This window comes from Platalea leucorodia (assembly GCF_965183815.1).
Source record: "Platalea leucorodia genome assembly, chromosome: 4".
Taxonomy (NCBI): domain Eukaryota; kingdom Metazoa; phylum Chordata; class Aves; order Pelecaniformes; family Threskiornithidae; genus Platalea; species Platalea leucorodia.
In genome coordinates, this window is record NC_138826.1 from 73724037 (window position 1) to 73742588 (window position 18552).

The following is an 18552-nucleotide window of genomic DNA, read 5'->3' on the forward strand; positions in this document are numbered from 1 at the left end:
TCTCAATTAATACCATGTACTGGGTGACAATGTGGGAAAAAAACCCTGCCTGCAGATAAGTACTTGTCTCAGTAAAGATCTGCGATGTTGCAGTGCTGTTGCCATGTTCTGGAGCTGAACAGAAGATTTGAGTGTAGACACACCCCCAGATGATTCCCTCCCTGCATGTGCATCATTGAGCAACTGCATCCTCTGTAATTAGGAACCCCTGTGTATTTTCACCCCCATTCTCTCTCTTCCCCCCGCCCCCCATGTCTCTCCCTCTCTCTCTATCATCCACACCTGTATATTTGCCCTTCCTACCTGCATCTGATTCAACCATGGGAATGTCAAATAGTAAACAGAACAGCAAAAGAAATTTGCTGCCTTATTTCTGTAGATATTTTAATACAAATTTAATTTGATTTCTATTGTATTGCTTCTCAGTTTAATGTCTTTAACTTTCACATATATGTGCATATATATATATATATTTAAAAAACTGTAACAAAAGGCCCATCCCATTTGTTTCAATGGACAAAAAAAAGGGTCATAAACCTCACTGCCCAACCCACAAGGCACACCCAAAGGTGAGAAGGGCTGTAGGAAGGGAAAAAGATGTAGCCCTTGTTTTTGTGGCGCCCTTCTATCATCACTGCTGAGCTTGAAGCTTTGTGAAGGTATGACGTGACTTTGCAGAAAAGGAGAAGAGCTGTCTGGGTCACTTGCAGATTTCTGGTGCAACAGCCCCAGGAGTGCTAGATCAGTTGGAGCTGTTTCTCCCTCTCTTTGGTGAAGGAGTTTCTGAGGATTCTAGCTTTGTTAGTGATTTTTCTGTGGTGGTGGCAGTGGTGATGACGGTGGCTGTTTCTGTCTATTGGCCCAACAGTTCTCTCAGCAGAGCAATTCTTCCCCATTCCCAGTAGCCAACCCTCTCCCCTGGACTCCCATCAGCCTTATTTTTTCCTAAGAACAAGGTAGAGGATGCCAATGATGAAACTGAAGCAAAAGCAGATCCAGGCCAATATGAAGCAGTAGCCGTGGTGAGAACTTGTGGACTCGGGCACCTTGCCTGTGAATCGAGCTGTGTAAATGGAGACTCCAATCAGAATGCACAACCCTGTGGGAAGGAAGGGGGAAAAGAGAGAGTGTTGGAAAACGCACAGAAACCAGCATTGCTGCAGGACTTCTGAAGTACTGTTGTCCCCTGAGATTGTAATGCGTGTCTTGTGCCATATGAGAGAGGGGCTGCTGCCCATTAGGCTTATTTGTGGAGAATTTCTCTTGCAGACATGATGACATAAGACACTTGGGGCTTGCTTAGTGGGTGCCATGGGGAATAAACCTTTGTCAGGAGGAAATCAGTAATAAGATCTGCAGACAGTTTGGTGGTATGTGTTGAATCCCATGAGCAGTAGCTGTCTAACTGTTTATTCCCCTGCCCCCCACAATACTTGAATCCTTTTTGTAGTCTTTCAAAGGTATTTTGCAAAACCCACTGGGCTTTTCTAATGAAAATCTGAAAATATTTTCATTATATAGAGTAAAAAAGCCCCAAAACTTTCCAATTCCTCAGTGCTTTGTTTTACCAAAAAAATGGGCCACTGGAAACATTTAGCTGGCTGACAACCTCCCTGATGGCCATGTGTGGCAGATGATACGTGCAGCTACTTTTGCTTGCAGAGGCAGTGGGACGCGTGCAGAGCCATCGCAAGGCACCCATACTTACAGCAAACCAGCATGATGGCTCCAGTCATGTAGAAACGTTTGCCTTTCTCCAGGGTGAAGAGCTGGACAATGAACATGACAAGCGCGATGACGGAGAAAATGATCGAGAGGATCATGAAGGCTTGCACGGCTTTGAGGGACGCTGTGAACACAAAGGGAATAGATTTGAGAAGGTCAGGCCTCAACCTTGGAATTGTGCACTGAGGTCCTACAATTCATCACCACAATGAAAATGCAGATGTAACTTACCCTCATCACGACTGTTGACTGGCAGCTGCTCGCAGGTCTTGTTGCACAGTAGCCAGAGTCCCGATGAGGCCGTTCCTAGGTTGGAATAACCCACCATCCAAACCTGAAACAGGATGAGAGAGTTGCGTCAAGGGGGAGAGGAGCTTCCTTGCTCTTCTGGCCAGTTGTCAGACTAAACCATAAGGGGAGCAAGAGTAGCCCAAGTGCCACGAGCTGAAAAAGCCAGCAAGCGTCAGCAGCAGATGAACAGCTGAAGCCGGTGGGAGATGACGCAGGCTTCCAAAGCCAGGAGGCATCGGGTCCAGGCAAAACACCGGGGAGGTCTGTTCCCGTGATCGGGGGGAAATCGCTCAGATCATCCTCCCCCTCTCCCCGTGCGAGGCGGCAGGAGGGCACGGTGGGGCGAGCAAGCTGCCGAGGCGGGTGCGAGGGGCGCCCGAAATCCGCCCCAGCGGGGTGCAGGGGGGCGCGGGGAGACCCCGGCCGCGCCGCCCCCGCCGAGCCGCCAGGGGTCACCCTCGCCCCGGGTTTCCCCGGCGGCCGGGGGGACGCGGCTGCATCCCCTTGCTCGGGCTTTCCATCAGGAGCAGCACCGGGAGCTCCGCTTCTGGCGACCCCCCAGCTCCCAGCAGCGGGCTGCTGCCGTCAAAACAGACAGGCATGGGAGGGCGCCCAGTTGTGCAACAGCCAGGCCGCCAGATGGGATGATAAATACTGCTTCAGAGCTGTCATCTGCTGATCTCCCCTGCTCTTCTTGGATGAAAAGTGTTGAGGTGCTGATGGCTCTGGGATTTGGGAGTGAAGGATGGCAGGCAGAGGCTGCCTCCTGTACCACCCCAGCTGCCTTTCTGCTCCCTGAGCACACCCATCACTGCTTCATGTTTACTCATGGCCATGAGCAGGTGTCTCTCACCTGTAGACCTGAGCACCCACCCACCTGTCCCCCTGCCAGCTGCATGAAGGGTTAGCTATTGCTCCAGAAGGCGACAGCCGTGTCTCATCCAGGGTGGTCTCTACTTACGTTGGCAATGGTGGAGACGAAGAGCATGATAACAGTGGCAATGTGAACCACAAAGATACCAGCCAGTAGCACCAACATCTTTGATCCCTTCTAGGTGGTGTCACCGATACAGAGAGATCTGGAAGAGAACAAGAACAGAGGGAGGAGGTGAAGGGAAGGGCTGAATCAAAGAATAGCATTACTATAACCTTTATTTACATGCAAGAAAACAGGTTGATCTTAAATCCATTCTGGAAGCACATAGTCACAAAAAAAATCACTAAAACCTTTGTCAAAATCCCCCAGAGAGTTGCTCAAGAGGTTAAAGAAAGCCTGGAGGTAAGGAAACCAGTTTGGGAGGAGATGTAGAGCAGGGGTAGTTAGCTTGGGGGCATTTTAAAAATAGCCTGAGTACATACACAAGTTGCTTAAATTAGTGTGTGGTTATGTAAAGTAAAAATTACATACTCCAGGCCTACACTCCAGGAAGACGAGTTTTTGCCCACAGGATTCACAGAGGTCAGGAAAGATTTTCTCTTCCTGTTCTCCCTTTCCCTCTCGAAGAACAGTCTCCTCCAGCCAGTCTGGGACACAGACAGGGGGTGTGGAGGACTGTGTGTGCCTGGGTGCATCAGGTGTTGAGCAGCGGTGGAGAGTGGACTGGGGGGGCTACCCCTACTCAATGGCCCACTCCATTATGTGAAGAACAGAATAACCAGAACAGAAATGCCACTGAGGTGTTCTGGGGCAGAGGAAGATGCTTAGGTTTGTAATGAAAACTGCCTGTATCCCTTTTGAAACCTGAGGCATGCAGATCACTTTATTACTGCAATAAGATTCTCTTGTAATGCAAATTCCTCTTTGGATTGTTTTGGGGTTTTTTGCCTCTCTACCCTGCAAGCTTTTACTTTTTATAAGATTCCATGTCATTGATGAACATGTGATTGGGAAGGGAGGGCAATGTTCTTTAGATAGCTCTCATGACACTGTTCATCAAGGCTGCTGACTTCTTCCCTGAAAATGCGAAATACAAGCAACAAATGTAAGCTTTGAGGGTGAGCGCAGACAATTCACACAAAGTGAGTGAGCATATTTCCTCTCCTTCCAGGCATTTATTAGTAATCATGCAGTATAGCCACAGAAATCAGGCAGAAGAGTTTCCTGGATCCACTCACAGGGCTGTGTTGCTCTTTCTCTTGGTAGTGCTGGTACTGAAGTGGTACTGAAGAGCAGTATCAAGTATGTGATTAATGTTGGCTGTCAAGTTATTTTGGTCCAGGCGACTCAGGTAAGTTTTGATTCTGTCACCATTTGTACAGGGTGTGGTAACATTGTCATGGAACAACACAATTATACTTTATGATGTCTTCCAAGCAAACGGTAACAAAAGGCTTTGTAATGTGGGTTTTTTTACTCAATGACTCCACCTCCTCCACTCCTGTCTTTCCTCTCATTGTGGCCATGTGTGGGAGTGTATTCCTGTAAAGCGCTGCAGCTATTCCTTGCACTGCTTTGGATACAGTTTCCCAAACCACAGCGGGCAGACAGGCTTCTCCATCAGTGGCTCTTTGGCCAGTTCAGCATTAGCTGATGACCAGGAGGAATTCCGAGTTCAGGATCTCAAGGAACCAGCTCTGTTAAGTCACTCCTCCCACCCAAATGAGGCCACTCCTTAGAAGGACAGATTAGATTTGGTGACTGGTCCTATCTCCTCAGCAAGAACTTGTCCACTGTGAGGTTTCCTTCACCTGGGAGAACTCTCTGGAGTTGTTTAGCCTTGACTTGCTAAACATGGGCCAGGCTTGCTTGTCTGCTTTGGGGTGTCCTAGCAAACTCCTCATGCTCTAGGGCTTGATTTGCATGGATGGCCTGGTCACTGTGCCCTCTCTTGTCACAGTATTTCCCTTAATGATGATCTTGGAGAAAGTACAGCCTTCTTAGGAATTCTTCTCTGACTGCAGTGACAGTCATTTGAATTCAGCATCGCTAAAATCCAAGTTCTCAATACTATATGCAGGCTACCACATGAACACACTTGACCTAAGCATTAAACCCCTTCTTTCCATTGACTGCAAAAGGAACGAGGGTTTCAAAATGCTGGATGGCAACTGATATGGATATCACCACTGTACCTTGAGCTGAGAAACTATTGCTGTTACCATGACTAAGATACATATCTGCAGCAGGTGCCTTGAATGGAGCCTCTGAGTCGAATCTTCCCATCCCTTTGACTACTTGTCATCCTTTTTTCTGATTACCTTGGTTCTCACACAAACTGTAATGAGTGCTCTTGCCACCATAGTGAATTGGTATGCATACACCAAATTGTGGCAAGTTTGCCTGCTCTGAAATTTGCCTTTACTGAACAGTGGCTAAACTTTCTTCTTTATTAGATGGATGTATTTTTCCATGGCCTCTTTAAAAACGAATTCAGCAGTTTTTTTGCCGATTAGTTTTGAGGACCTTCAAAAAAGCCCTGTACTTGAAAGACTAAAAACCTACTTTCATGACACCCTAAAAGACTAGAACAGTCCCTTTAAATGCATCTTCTGTTCGCATTCAAAAATGAAAATGAGGGATGTTACTTTTCAATGTAAAAAAAAACCCTACGCCCAGAACTTTGACCAATATGCTAAGAAAAAACCAAATCCTTTATTCTCTTTGCTTTTTCTGCCCTGTTCTCACACTGCTTGAGAGTACTGTTAGTTCAGGTGCTTTCGGTGCATCTACTTCCTGAGAACGTCAGCACCTCTCCCTGAATACATGCGCTATCAAATCCTCCCCCGGGGATATGTGCTCACAGCTTAGTTTTGATTCTTTGTGACTTAAAGCACAAGCCTCCCTCTTTATTCATTCGCTTTCCCCTTCCATCATCTCTCCCTGCCTTTTAAATAAAACACTAGAGAACAATTCCAAAGGAGCAGTGGGTGAATGAACGGCACTGAAATAGAGTCATCTCTGTCTCTGACGGCACGGCATGGACTTTTCCTCCCATTAGACAGAGAAGCCAGCAGAGCATTGGTGACTGACAGGACACTCTTTCCATTTGTTAAGTGTGAGACATCTTTCTCCGCTACAGGGTGGGGTCACATTGCTGGAGCAATAGGACACAATTGCATGCAAATTCCTTTTCTTTTATTCCCCTACCTAAACTGCAGCTGGATTTGGAGCTCCTCAGGCTCTTCTTGGGCTATGAGTCAGTCCTAGCCTTCCTAGAGCTGCCAGTTTTTTCCACTGACTCACCCCAAAGCTCTCAAAACCACAACTATTTAACCCTGCAAGTGTTCAGGACACTGTCAGTTTTAGGACTTCTCAAGAACCAGCCAAGCAACCAGGTTGTGAGTCCTGCATTGAGCCTCCTGGCACATGTTCCAGAGGAGAGACCCCAGCTAAGCCAAGAAAAACAGAGCTGAGACATGAAAGTAGAATGACTACTGAGGTAGGACATGCTGGTGGGGAAGAAGGAGTGAAGATCATGCACCTGCTGAACAGCCTGCGTGGTTAAAGAGATCTTGCACTGATGACAGTAGACTGAGTTTCCTTTTCCTGGGATGATGGATGAGGGGAAATAACAAGCCACACCAACAGTAACCATGAATAACAATCACCATAGCAGCCTTCAGCACAAAAAAGCCTACAGATAAGTATGACAGACTTTTATCTGTATAGAGACTATTTCTCTGACCATGCAGGAGTACACATTTTGGGGAGCAACACATAGCTCTGCTGCACCCTAGTTCAAGTTTAAGCAGGCAAGCATTATGCATTAAAAACTAAGACAAAATCTTCTTGTGCAGGCGAAGTGTAGCCACCCATATCGCCCCTCTGTCTACTTAAGTGTTTTGGATCCTTCTGTCTGGAGGGAGATCTGGAGAAGTGAGTCCTTGCTCTTGGTTTGCTGCTTAGCAAAGCATCAGAATGAAATGCAAAGTGCCACTTGGAGATATGACAAAGGCCAACAGCATAGTTCCTCAAATATAGGGAGTGGGTTACTCAAGAGGGTAAGCAAGATTAGGTAGTGGTACTTTGCTTCTGGCAGAAAGTGCACTGCTGTGAAAGGAGTGGAGGTGAAGTGTACAAGAAGTTTCTGCAGGAATGATCAGGTTGTTTGGGGTGAAAAATTAGAGCACTCTCAACTAAATCTGAAATATTTCAGATCTGAAGTGTTCCTAAGGGATGTAGCTCATCTGGCTTCCATTCCCATTCTCCTATCTGAACTGAGGTTCCTGCTTGGGACTGCCTCTCCCAGGGTGAGTTGGTGAGGTGTACTGTGAGTAATGCTGGGTGAGGGGAGAACTCAGCCAATAGCCTATAGCAGCCTATAGTGTCCAGGGAGCAGAGGACATCTAAACTGCACCACCTGTGAGCACCATGGTGACCTCTGACTCCTCTAAAACTCAGGTTTTCCGCTGAAGTCCCTTGGGTTTGATACATTCAGTTTCTCAACAAGGGAAGGATGGCATTTCAGGGGAAAAGCAAATGCTTTTGGCCAGAATGTCAACAAAAATCTCCATAGATTGAAAGCAACTGAGATGAAAGAAATTCTGCCTTCCCCAGCTGCCACCACAGAATATAAGCAATGCAGTAGTAAGTCAGACGAGTGATCTGTCTCACCCAGTATGCTCTCTCTGATGGTGACAGTAGGAGGTCCAATATTTAGAGAAAGCACGTGAACCTGGCCACTGTCTGAGGTGGCACAGAATCACACCAGGAATACTGGCGGTTCAAAACAGGGCCAAGGCCACTTGGGAAAGAAGGGGAAAGTTGGATAGGACAGGACAGCAGATAAAAACTATTTGATATTGTTTGAGACAGCCACAAACTGCCACCTCTGTCACTGATACATTCCTCAGTGCAAAGCCAACTTACAAATAGCAATGCTGCCATGATGCTACCAGAAAGGGAAACCTTAGGGTGAGATAAAACCTTCTGCAGAATTTGTAGATCTGCCTTTTGACTGAGCTGAGGGCCTGACTGCATCTTATCCCTGCTACAACTGCACGCCTTGTCATTGTGTGCAATATGAGCATGAGTCCTCATCGTGCCCAGGGTCATTTGGCAGGATGCAAAGATGTGAAGATCTCTGTGATATTCTGGTGGCATGGTGACTTTGGACCCATCACATTGTTACTAGAAAGCTCATGACAACTGTAAACAACCACAGGGAGGATCTTTTTGCTTTCACCCTTTTCTCTGTTTCTTGCTTCAGATCCAGCTGAATCCAGAGTCCTTGCTGACTCCAGACTTTTATAAATCACTGTATGCCAGCACTGCTGTTGACAACCCGGTTTTGACAGACCGGCCTGACTCAATTTACAAGTCAGATGCTTTTTATAGACATGTGGATGAGTAGGCTGGTGCCTCTAGAAAGAGATTTCACATGTGTGGGAAAAGGGTTGGGCAGGAGGTGTGCATGGGCACATGGAGACCTTTGGAGCCTCTGGTTTATGGCAGTGAGAAGATTTTGTGTGTGCATGGGTGGTGGCTGTGGTGATGACATGGGGTACAGTGAGGCTGTAAAAGTAGCAGATGAATGTCAACCAAAAGGAGAGTGTAGAGCAGCCTGAGGGGCTACAACTGAAAATAAGCTTAAGTGAATGGAAGATTTTGTTTGGTTCTTAGGAAGCGTTCTCTGGTCTCCAAGGGATCAGGGGGAATTGCCTTCCCAGGGGAGTGGAAAAGCCCCAGCATGTGAATCATTTCTTGTGGGGCCAGACAAAGTCCTCAAGAATCCACCCTTGGTAACAAACCTCCACTCTCCCAGAGATGCAAGGGGGAGTCACAAAAGATGACACACAAGGGTTTTCCAGCTCTTGTGCTCGTGATTCATATGAGAGTGGGGAAATATCACAGCTCCAGAGCAGACAGTGAGAAACTGGCATTTTCTCCAGAAGAAACCACCCTCGAGCACTCAACATCAACAGAAACTCCAAAGCTCACTTGGTAGTAGGAAGGGGAAGAGACAGCTGCCTGGGGCCTGGCAGGCAGCCAGCAGCCGCTGCTGGAGGAAGACACTGTCACTCCTCACACTAGGCACGCCAAGGAAAGGCTGGGGCTGATGGGCAGCGAGTAAGAGGGAGGGGTGGGGAAGGGGACCTCAGAGCTAATGGAAGCACAGAAGTGTTCCTCTGCACCTTTGGAGGTACAATGGGGAGCACCCTCACCCCTTAGTGTGTTGGATGGTCCCCAGGTGGGCTAATTAGACACGGGAGTTGCTGGGACTTGCAGGGGTTCAGACAAGATGCCGAGATATGCGAGAAACATTTGTGGGAGGACTGACGGTCTGGGCGATGACGTGGTGTACGTAGGGGTGTGCATCTGCAGCTCTGTGTGGCTCCCTCTATGAATGGGAGTGTGCATCTGTGGTTCCCCTGTGAGCAGAGCTGAACCGCGTGTGTGAGTGTGTGTCTGTCTGCGTGCTTACTCATGCATGGCTTCCTTATGGGTGCATGTATCTATCTGTGCGACTTTGACACTGACAGTGCCCACGTGGGAGAAACCATCTGACAGCTCTGACAGCAAAGTTCAGGTTACAGAGTGGTGTGAGCAAAAGTGCACAGATCATTTCTGGTGGGACTTTCTGATTTTCCTCCTTGCAACAGCCTTTAGATAGAGGTGGAAGGTCCGTGGACCCCATGTCAGCTGTGCTTTTGGCTGCATTTTTAAATTAAAACTGCAGTTCTCTGATTTACATAGACAGCTTTGTAAAGATCTTCCTTTTTTTTTTTCAAGGGAGGGTAACTCTGAAAAAGAAGTGGCTCCTTATCAGATAGCATCCCTCTCTCTCAAGACTGCAAAACCTCTGAACATGTCAGTACAGCCCATGAGACACTGAGGTCAATGCGACTTAGACATCTAAAGAGTCTGAGCTCTTGGGCCAGTCTGCCTCCAGGGTGTCCTTGTCCCTGCAAGCCAGCTTGGAAAAGACTGTGCAGTATTAAATTGCAAAATCGTGTGATAGCTCCTTTCAACCCACAGTGCACGAGTGATGGGCTGGGGGGAGCAGGAGCATGAGTATGAAGCAGAAACAAGAGGATGCCGTGCAGCCTGGAGTTCGTCGGTGCTCTGTGCAGGGCGGGGTAAAGGTGGTCGTGAGGAAAAATGCCCCACCTGACTTCAGGAGGGCTTCTTACACCTGTGATTAGTATGGCCTGGCAGAGTGGTGTAAGGGTCATTCTAGCTCATGTTACATGCAGAAATGGCTTTCCACGAGGCATCAGGAACTCCCCTTGTCAGGGCACACCACGCTGGCCTGGCTGCAGCTGCTGGAGGCCAGCTAGCAGGCAGGTTGGCTCAGCTGCCTGAGCTGGCATGATCAGCAGCTGTGCCAGCCTCAGAGCCCAGCTTTCCTTTAGCAGCGGTCCACGTTCCTGAAGCTAGTCTTCCGCAACCCACTGACCAGCTTGCTCTGAGCTCTGAGCATTTTGCAGCTCTTCCTTCTTGCCCCCATGGCTCTCACTCTCCCTTCCAGAGGCTTGCTGGGGTCGGTAGGGGAGATGTCTCTCAGGAATGAGAAGAATGTGAATGCTGGACCCAGTTGTGGCAGCTGCTTTCACAACTCATCTCCTTGAGCAGACTCTGCCCTGTGAGGGCAAAAGGATAGGAAAGGCTCTCGCCCTGGATTTCCTCTAATCCAAACACATTTCCAGGTGGCCCCACATCACAAGAGCTAAGCCTTCGACATGAGTCACTGCTCACCTGCCGTCAGCCACTTCAATGCTCATAGTTCATTGCATTCCTCTGCATGGCTGGGGATGACCTAGCCCAGGACCTGTCCTTGGACTCTCACCGTGGGTGTCTCCCCAGTCCTGCAGTACAAACTGGTTTTCATAGGGGAAAGGGGATAGATCTTAATTATGAGCTTGGCAAACCAGTCAGTATCTTGGGGAACATGGGTTCTGTTGCTGAGTTGTCCTAATCCATCCCTCCCTATCATGACAACGCATGGGCTACATTTGGTCTTACTCAGAGAGCAGCTTCCATGTACTCTCTGCCCTGCTGCGAACAGTTCAGGAGGAGGAGGGTGCGTGGAGCTGCAAATTTGGCCAGGATTTCCTTTGTTCATTGTCTAGCTGTTCTAACTCAGGAGGTACTTTCCAAAACTCTCCCAGCAGGGTTTGAAGAAATCATGCTCCAGATTGCAGCCCCCAGATGTGCTACTTTGCTGTGCTCCCTGCAATGTAACAGCAGGAAGCAGCTTAAGAAAGAAGGCACTCTAAATTTCCCTCTGGGCAGCTGATATGGGGAACTGCTGCTGGACCCTGTGTCATACTGTGGGATGACTGAGTGTGGACTGGCTCTGACAGAGGATCTGTATAGTCATATTTGAGCTGATGCTTCAGCACATTTATTCAGGGCCAGTATTAAAGCACTGTGGCTACCAGTTAGTTATCTATCTGTCCTGGCAGGGGATATCAAAATAGCAGGGCCATGGAGAAGAGCCTCTTTTCCTCTGCACGCTGCTTTGCCTCAGCAGAAAAGACCCATGAAGTATTAAGCATCCATCTTCAGATGGGGAGAGAGGAAATCCACTTCCTTGCCCTCCCTTTTAGAGTTGTAAAAGAGCACCTCTAGGTCTCTTACTTCTCCCTGCCTTGAAGGAAGAGCAAAGAAATCTCATCTTTTAGACCTTTTTAATTACTTTTTTTGCAGGAGAACAGGAGGAAGGGAAAAAATTAGGAGTGCCACCCCCTGCAGCCTGCCCTGTGTTGTGTTGGGTGACAGTGCTGTCACCGTCCTATTGAAGGGTACAGGCACAGGAGCCCGTTGAGATCAAAGGGGTCTAGTAGTGCTATTTCTTGCCTTGTGGGGCATTTGAGTATCCGAGGGCAAATCCCAGCCCAGCATCAGGTGCCTCCCCCTTCGCCATCGGGCTTAGCACTCAGTGGAGATCACCCGTCCTGCAGCCAAAGGTAATTGAGGTGGTAAGCAAATGGAAACGTGCCGTGGAAGGGGTGTCACGGCTACTACGTGGGGTTGATGGGGCCTGTGAAGCCCTGTGGGAGCAGGCAGGGCTAAGGAAGAAGGCTGTACCCTGCCACTTCTGCCGCTTTTGCTCTGAGAAAACTCAAGCAGGCACAGGCTGAGTGCCATGTGCCAGCCTTGCAGCTGGGAGAGTGATGAATAGAGAGAGAGAAGGATTCATGCTTGCAGCAGATCTGCCCTGTTTCATTATAAAGGCGGCCCCGAGGTGGGTCTTTTACCAGAAAAATGCTGGCTATTATCAGCAGATCTCCCAGAACTGTTTCAAAATACAATCTCTTCTCCACCCCAGGCCACCAAACAGTAATTCCCGCATGCACTTGCATTACTCGCACACTGCAAAATTCAAAGACCACTGGCTGGGCCAGAAGGGCCGGTTTTCCAAGCCTAGAGCTCTCTGTCCTCAGCAGGGTACTGGGGAACACTAGCAACCCTGCAGCTCTTAGGCACCCACTCCAAAATGGGGAGTTTCTCCACAAGATCCCAAGTCCCTCCTTCACTAACGTGTCCTTGGGTGTGGCTCGACTCCATCTCTCTCAGATGTCTACCTCGGGATGGCACGTGCCCGGTGGAGATGCCCAGCTCTTACACAAGAGTAGCCGGGATGAATGGCTCGGACTGTGTGCCACGTGCTTGAATGGTTAGTCATAGCTGGGGGGGGGGGCTTCCGTGGGAGCCTGCTGGGAGGAACTCCTTAGGTGGGTGTGCAGTGCTTCGCATGAAGGAGCTGCATTTCAGGGTGTGGTTCCAGGCACTGCTGTGTTAGTGATAGTAAGATACCCCAGTTTTGATCCTTTTCCTATGCTGATCCTCAAGGGAACAAATAATAGAAATAAGTTGCCTTTAATCCCACACTCTCTCAGTGCACACAGTCCCCAGGTTTCGCAGCTGTGTGAGGTGGGCTCGGTGGAGGCATTCGGCTGATTTAAACCCCCATTATCATAGCCAGAATAGCTAATGGGCTCCAAGTTTTCACACTCTTCATGCCCAGCTCCCTCTTGTATGTTTGCTCAGAAAAGAATCCCACTCCATCCAGAAACGTCAAGTGGGCAGTTCATGGGCAAAGTTGCTCTCAGAGATGTCTTGAGGAATTCAAAGCTTTTGAGTGAAAGTTGCTCTGTGGCCACAGCACTATTTTTTTTTTTTCCTGCAAACCGATTTCATTGTTAATCGTGGTAAATAACAACTTCCGAAAATGTTTTTTACCCAGACTGATTGCGGACTGCCCTGGAAACACTCGCTGCCTCAGTCAGCTTCCCTACCACTCAAACACATCTATTTCTCAGGCACGAGGCACCCCTGCATGATCGAGCTACAAGCAATAAGGCCAGATGGCACCTTGAAATTCACAAAATCCATCCTTCTGCTGTAAGGTTAAGGTCAGCTCCGCTTCTTGGCCATTCGCACAGTAACTGTCCACAGCACCAGCCTGAGCCCCAGCCATTCCCAGCAGGACTGGGCTAAATACTGTTTCGGTCTCTTTCAGACCCATGAAACTGTGCAGGGGCGTGCTGGGTTCCTGCAACAGGAACCAAAGCCTAGTGCCAACAAACTTGCTTTGCTTCACTCCCTTTCTCAGACCTCAAAAATAGTTCAGGGTTTTGACCGCAGGATACAAACCATAGCAGACAGATGAAGTGAGAGTACTGGTGAAGAAGGGGAGGGAGGGAGGGAGGGGGAGGTTGCGTTGAAAAAGGCAGGTGAATAGGGAAAATTGCCAGTCTCTGCAATCCTACGCTTCCCATCAGTGCCTCCCCCCACCACACCCCATCATGCAGCCTGCAGTGCTCTTAGCAATTCCACCCGCTCCCTCACTTCGCCTCTCAGTGCTCCCCATTCCAGGATCTGTGCTGCTAAGGAAGGTGTAGCATGCATTTCTACCCATCGTGTGGCTTTGCTTAAGAACTGGGGCTTGGCTTCAGCCTCAGGAGCTGGGACCCCAAAGGAAAAAGAGAGCTTCTTCCCATTGTACCCCAGAGCCTGAACTTTTGGGGCCTCTCAGACTTCACTTGGAATGATCATTGTTGTTTTAAATTAAAGCTTGGCAAACGACCGATGGAGGGGAGAGAGACACAGAGAAAAATATGAGTGAGAGGCAGAAATGCTGAACCAGCAGCCTTAATTTCAAGCAGGCGTTTTCCTGCATTTGTAAACAATGCCACTCCAAAAGTGTGCAGCAGCTCCTATGCTGGGGCTGGCCCAGGTTGGGCGCCCCGTGCCTGCGCCCTGGCTGCACATGCCCTGGAGGCGAGAATAACATTGCTACTGCCAGCACTTCACGGTTACAACCGGGGCACCTTGCAGTGTTGCGTTGCCCTGTAACACAGCTGGATTTCAAAGCAAAAGCTGACAGGTTAATGTGCATCCCGTAGCCAGCTTGTGTGCCAAGTTGAAGAGAAGTGGTGGAGCAGAGGAAAAAAGCAGGCTGGAGCTGCTGGGTGAGGGGAGCAGCTGCCAGCAAGGGAGAAAAGTTGCTGAGGATTTTCGAGAACAGCTCTTACCGTGTGGGCTGGGGCTGGTCCTGGCACCTGTGGGAGCAGGAGCGTGCTGGGCTGCAGTGCTGATGTCCTGGAGTGCGGAGCTGTAGTGAAGGGGAGTGACCTGGTGGTGGTTTAAGTTTCCTCTGGTGGTGCAGGAGGGTGGTGTCTTTCCACTCTGTTTTAAAGGAGTTACTATGAATCAGTCTGCCTTTAAAGAGAGGGAGAAGGGGGGGGGGGGGGGGAAATTAATGAGCTACGCCCTGCTTTGTTGGCAGGGTGTCAAGAGTCGCTGGGAGGAAACCAGCGATTCAAAGAAATCTGTGCAGGGCTGTGTCTGACTCAGTGTGCAGTACAGAGACCGCAGCCTGGAAAAACGACTGACGCTGATCCAGCTGAGTAATAGAGGCCCACAACAGCATCTGTTTATAAAACTTCTGGTTGTCATAAAAAAAAATGTATAGTTACAAATGTGGCAACGGGACTTCAACAATACAATCACTCAAACAAACAGCCGGTTGGCAGGGGGCATGGTGAGGCTGGGTGAGTCACCACATCCCCTCCCCGTGCTGCACAGAGAAAAGTTGCCGAGGTTGGCGGCATGGGGGGATGTAAGTCGGACCTGTGGGGTTAGCATGGACAAGACTTTCGGGAATATACCAAGGAGCAGAGATGCTCAAAATGCAGCTCTGGCCTGGTGGTGACTCTGGGGCAAGTTGGCTAGATGGTGGTGGTTTGCTTCCACAGAGAGAGAGCAGGCAAGGAAGATGAAATAAGGAGTTTGTGATTCACAGTTTTCTGAGGTCAGCATTTCTTGTCATCTTAAAGACCTCTAAAAATAGGTCCTTTACGTTTGCAGAGAATTGACTGGTGTAGTTGTCTCGTGGATGCTACAAGCAAGATTGAGTGGGGCTGTGCTTGAGAAGTGGGTGAAGGGGAAAGAATTTTGTCAGAAAGCACCTGGGTTAAAATGTGATCCATATTGTGATAGAGTTGGTGATCTGCTACTGCAAGGAATCAAGCCTGTCTTTGCAGAGGCCCAGAAAGAGATAAGCAGATACTGATAAAATACCTGGCAAAGGCCTTTCCCACTTTAACGAGGAGGACACTGGATTGCCTTTATTTCAAAGACAAAGCTAGTGCTATTTTAAGTCTATACGGATTAAAAGACCTTGCTATTTTTCAGATTATTCCTTCTCTCTGGTGTAATTGATGTGTGTCTAGTCTAATTTTAGACTATAGCAACCTGCTTAAAACAGAGCTATGGATAAAAGAGCAGCAAAGATGACACATATGGTGGGCAAAGACATCGTGCCCAGACAATCCCATGGGAATAAGCCTGTGTTTAATACCTGTGGGTTAGAACGTGCTTCTTGGTGATATACATGAATATGATATCCAGGGAAAAGAAAATATGTTTGCTTACCCTGCAGAAGGAGCTGGCATTTGCATTGAACTGCACTGTCCATTTGCCCTTCCCTGTTCCCTCAGCAGAGTTTATTGGAGTGAAGGATGCTCAGCTCCACACAAAATACTGGAGCGCACAGTCCCAAGCAGACTCCGTGGACCAGAGTTCAGCTGTGGTGGAACATCCTCTGCCCCAGACCTGCTTGCAAGTGACTGCCCATCTGCCAGAGGGCAACTGCCTGCACACTCACAGAATTGCTTACCTGAGAGCCAGCAGCCAAAACACCTGAGTCTAAAACACACTCACATGAGGCAACAACAGTGGAGCCCCCTAAGAAGTTGTGTGTGAAGTGACCCATGACTGGCAAAGCATTATTTGTCCAGAAAGAGCAAACTCATTTTGTACAAATTGCTCTCTAGCCTGGAAGACCGTGTCAGGCAATGGCCAACATCAGACGCTTCGCAGGGAGGCAGCAGGATTCTGCAGCGTCAGCTTGCCCACAGGAGTGTTGCTTCCTAGCTCTCCATCTGGAAATGTTGCTGCCCAGCCAGCAGAGTAAAGAAAAGTAACCGGACAGGCCACATAGGCTGTGACTGTGGCCCTGGAGGAGCACTGGTACCCTGCCAGCACTTGGCTTCATCCCTGTTGCTATACCTGTCAAGCCGGGTGTGAGAGGGGGTAACTGCAAGTGTTAAGCGAACAAAGGTGCAGATCGCTGCTCCTGTTTGGGAGCAATGCTGCACGTGGGCAAGATGATGGTTTACACAAGTGAAGGTACCTCCTGAATGTCAGGGCACAATAAGGTCGGGGGAGAGCTCAGCTTCCACTGAGCAGATTGGCAGCTCTTCAGGATATTTGCACCTTGTATCTGAACAGGGAGACAGGGTAGAAGTGAGAGAACTTCCTACCAAAAGGTAAAGGTAGGAGAACATTTTAAGTTGATAATATTTGTTGTGTTTTCTGTGTAGCTGTTTGTCTGTGGATGAAGCATCAGCTCAATAAGCCTTTATGTGTGTGTGACGGAGAACCAGCCCTATCCACCCATTTAGAGAAGAGACTGGTCTTTCTGTGTGCCTCTGGCAACTTCTCCCTTTAGGGTGTGTGGTTTCAACAGGGCAAATTGCAATAGAAAACCCATGACGTGAAAAGTCTCATCATGGGATCAAAAGTCTAAAGCATGCTGCCAGTTTGACACACTCAGGTTGAATTGCCTAAGATCCCCACACCGTAATCCATGGTGTCCCTTGACCTAAGCATCATTCATTTCATAGGCTTTTCTGAATGCCTACAGCCAACTAATAGGAGGTGGTCAGGTCAAAGCCATGAGAATTTAAGCTGTGGGAATCTGGATTGGCATTTCCACAGGCAATGAGAGGGTGAAGCTTTCCCATGCATGCCATGCCTGTGCTGAAGCCCTTCCCAAACAAGCAGCTTGCAGCTGCTGTGTGTCTGCTTGTTTTGCCATGCCCCACACACTTGCAGACACCACTACTGTGTATGAACAGTAGTCCTTGGTGTAACAAGATGAGCATCTGCAGTGACATTAGATAAGACAAACATTAAGCTTTTGCAAGCCCAGATCAAAGGAGGAATGGACAATGATGAGTGGGAGATGAAGTGTAGAGTTAGGAGTGGGGGAGGCATGGTCAGGCTCAGCTGGAAGCATCCAGAACAGATTGTTTCTAGAGATGGGGGTGCCAGGGGAAATAGGCCGTGGTCTCCCTACACTTTCTTCAGATGCCAGAATCTGTGCCTGGGAGAGGTCTGTAGCTGAGTTCCCATGCTCCCTGGGATGCTTTCAAGTACAAATTCAACAGGAATTCAACATATGCTATTTGGACATGCTTTTCTGGATAACTATCTGCAAACACACATTGCATACTAAGCCCCCCTGCCCCAGTCTAAACAGCATGCCTTTCCACCTAAAGATACTTAAACCCTTTCCTCTCTCTTATATGTGCTATTTACTCTGTGCAACATCCTGCTGGCTGGTTGCAGGACAAGTGGAAGTGATATGTTCCATGCTGTTCACTACTTCTCTGCTTGTCATGACATGGAGAAGGTGGGGTTGAGCCTGAGCTAATGTGTGGGTTTAAAAAATAGAAACCAACAGGTTTCATACTGCTCTGTAGTGGTGTAACTGATGTGTTTGTGTGTGTATCCTGGGGTTATCCATGTGATACAGTAATTTGCAGAGACATATAATACATTACAGAGCCATATGATAAACTGTATTTATCACGCATGACCCTGCAGGGCCTCAAATGGGAGCATTCATCCACTGGAGAGGAGATGGTGATGGTTCCCTTATTTATAGCTTCGCTCAGTTCTGAGGAAGCAGATACTGGAAGTCACACCTTTATGGTTTTGGTCATTTCTCTAATGTGTGTTGTCATGTTCCTGTCCCCCCAAGGACCGCTAGACTTCCAGTACTTAGGGAAGCTGACTTTACAAGCTCAGTGGTACAAGAAAAGACTAGATTGCAGTCAACACTGAACAGATGTAACTCTTCCTCTGCACAGTCTGGGGGTTTTTTGTTTTGTTTTGGGGTTTTTTTTTTGGTGGCAGGGATAATCTCTGGCCCAAGTACTTTGGTAAACTGTATAAAGAACAAAACGTACAGAAGCATCTACATCTGAGTTTTTCAAAATCACTTAGGACTGCCAGACTAACTAACCTTTGGAAAGTGGGTGATAGGTACAGAGTTGAAAATGCCCCGGATTTATAGT

The 18552-nt window shown here is 48.5% G+C and overlaps 1 protein-coding gene across 1 annotated transcript; it reads right to left on the reverse strand.

The window, feature by feature from the left end:
• Positions 1 to 287: 287 nt before the first annotated feature.
• Positions 288 to 14560, reverse strand: EMP1 (epithelial membrane protein 1). Its single transcript, XM_082308913.1, has 5 exons — positions 14440 to 14560; positions 2978 to 3095; positions 1957 to 2059; positions 1709 to 1849; positions 288 to 1099 (listed from the first exon to the last, which is right to left on the reverse strand). Exons 2-5 carry the CDS (start codon positions 3053 to 3055, stop codon positions 936 to 938), a joined length of 486 nt encoding a protein of 161 aa, XP_082165039.1. The 5' UTR covers positions 3056 to 3095; positions 14440 to 14560; the 3' UTR covers positions 288 to 935.
• Positions 14561 to 18552: the final 3992 nt, after the last annotated feature.

Bases quoted from the DNA above. Each gene is read 5' to 3' on its own strand.
- EMP1 (XM_082308913.1), bottom strand. From the start codon at position 3,055: ATGTTGGTGCTACTGGCTGGTATCTTTGTGGTTCACATTGCCACTGTT. The intron at 2,060-2,977 runs GTAAGTAGAGAC...ATCCTGTTTCAG, and splicing joins TCGTCTCCACCATTGCCAAC to GTTTGGATGGTGGGTTATTC. The intron at 1,850-1,956 runs GTAAGTTACATC...TTGTGTTCACAG, and splicing joins AGTCAACAGTCGTGATGAGG to CGTCCCTCAAAGCCGTGCAA.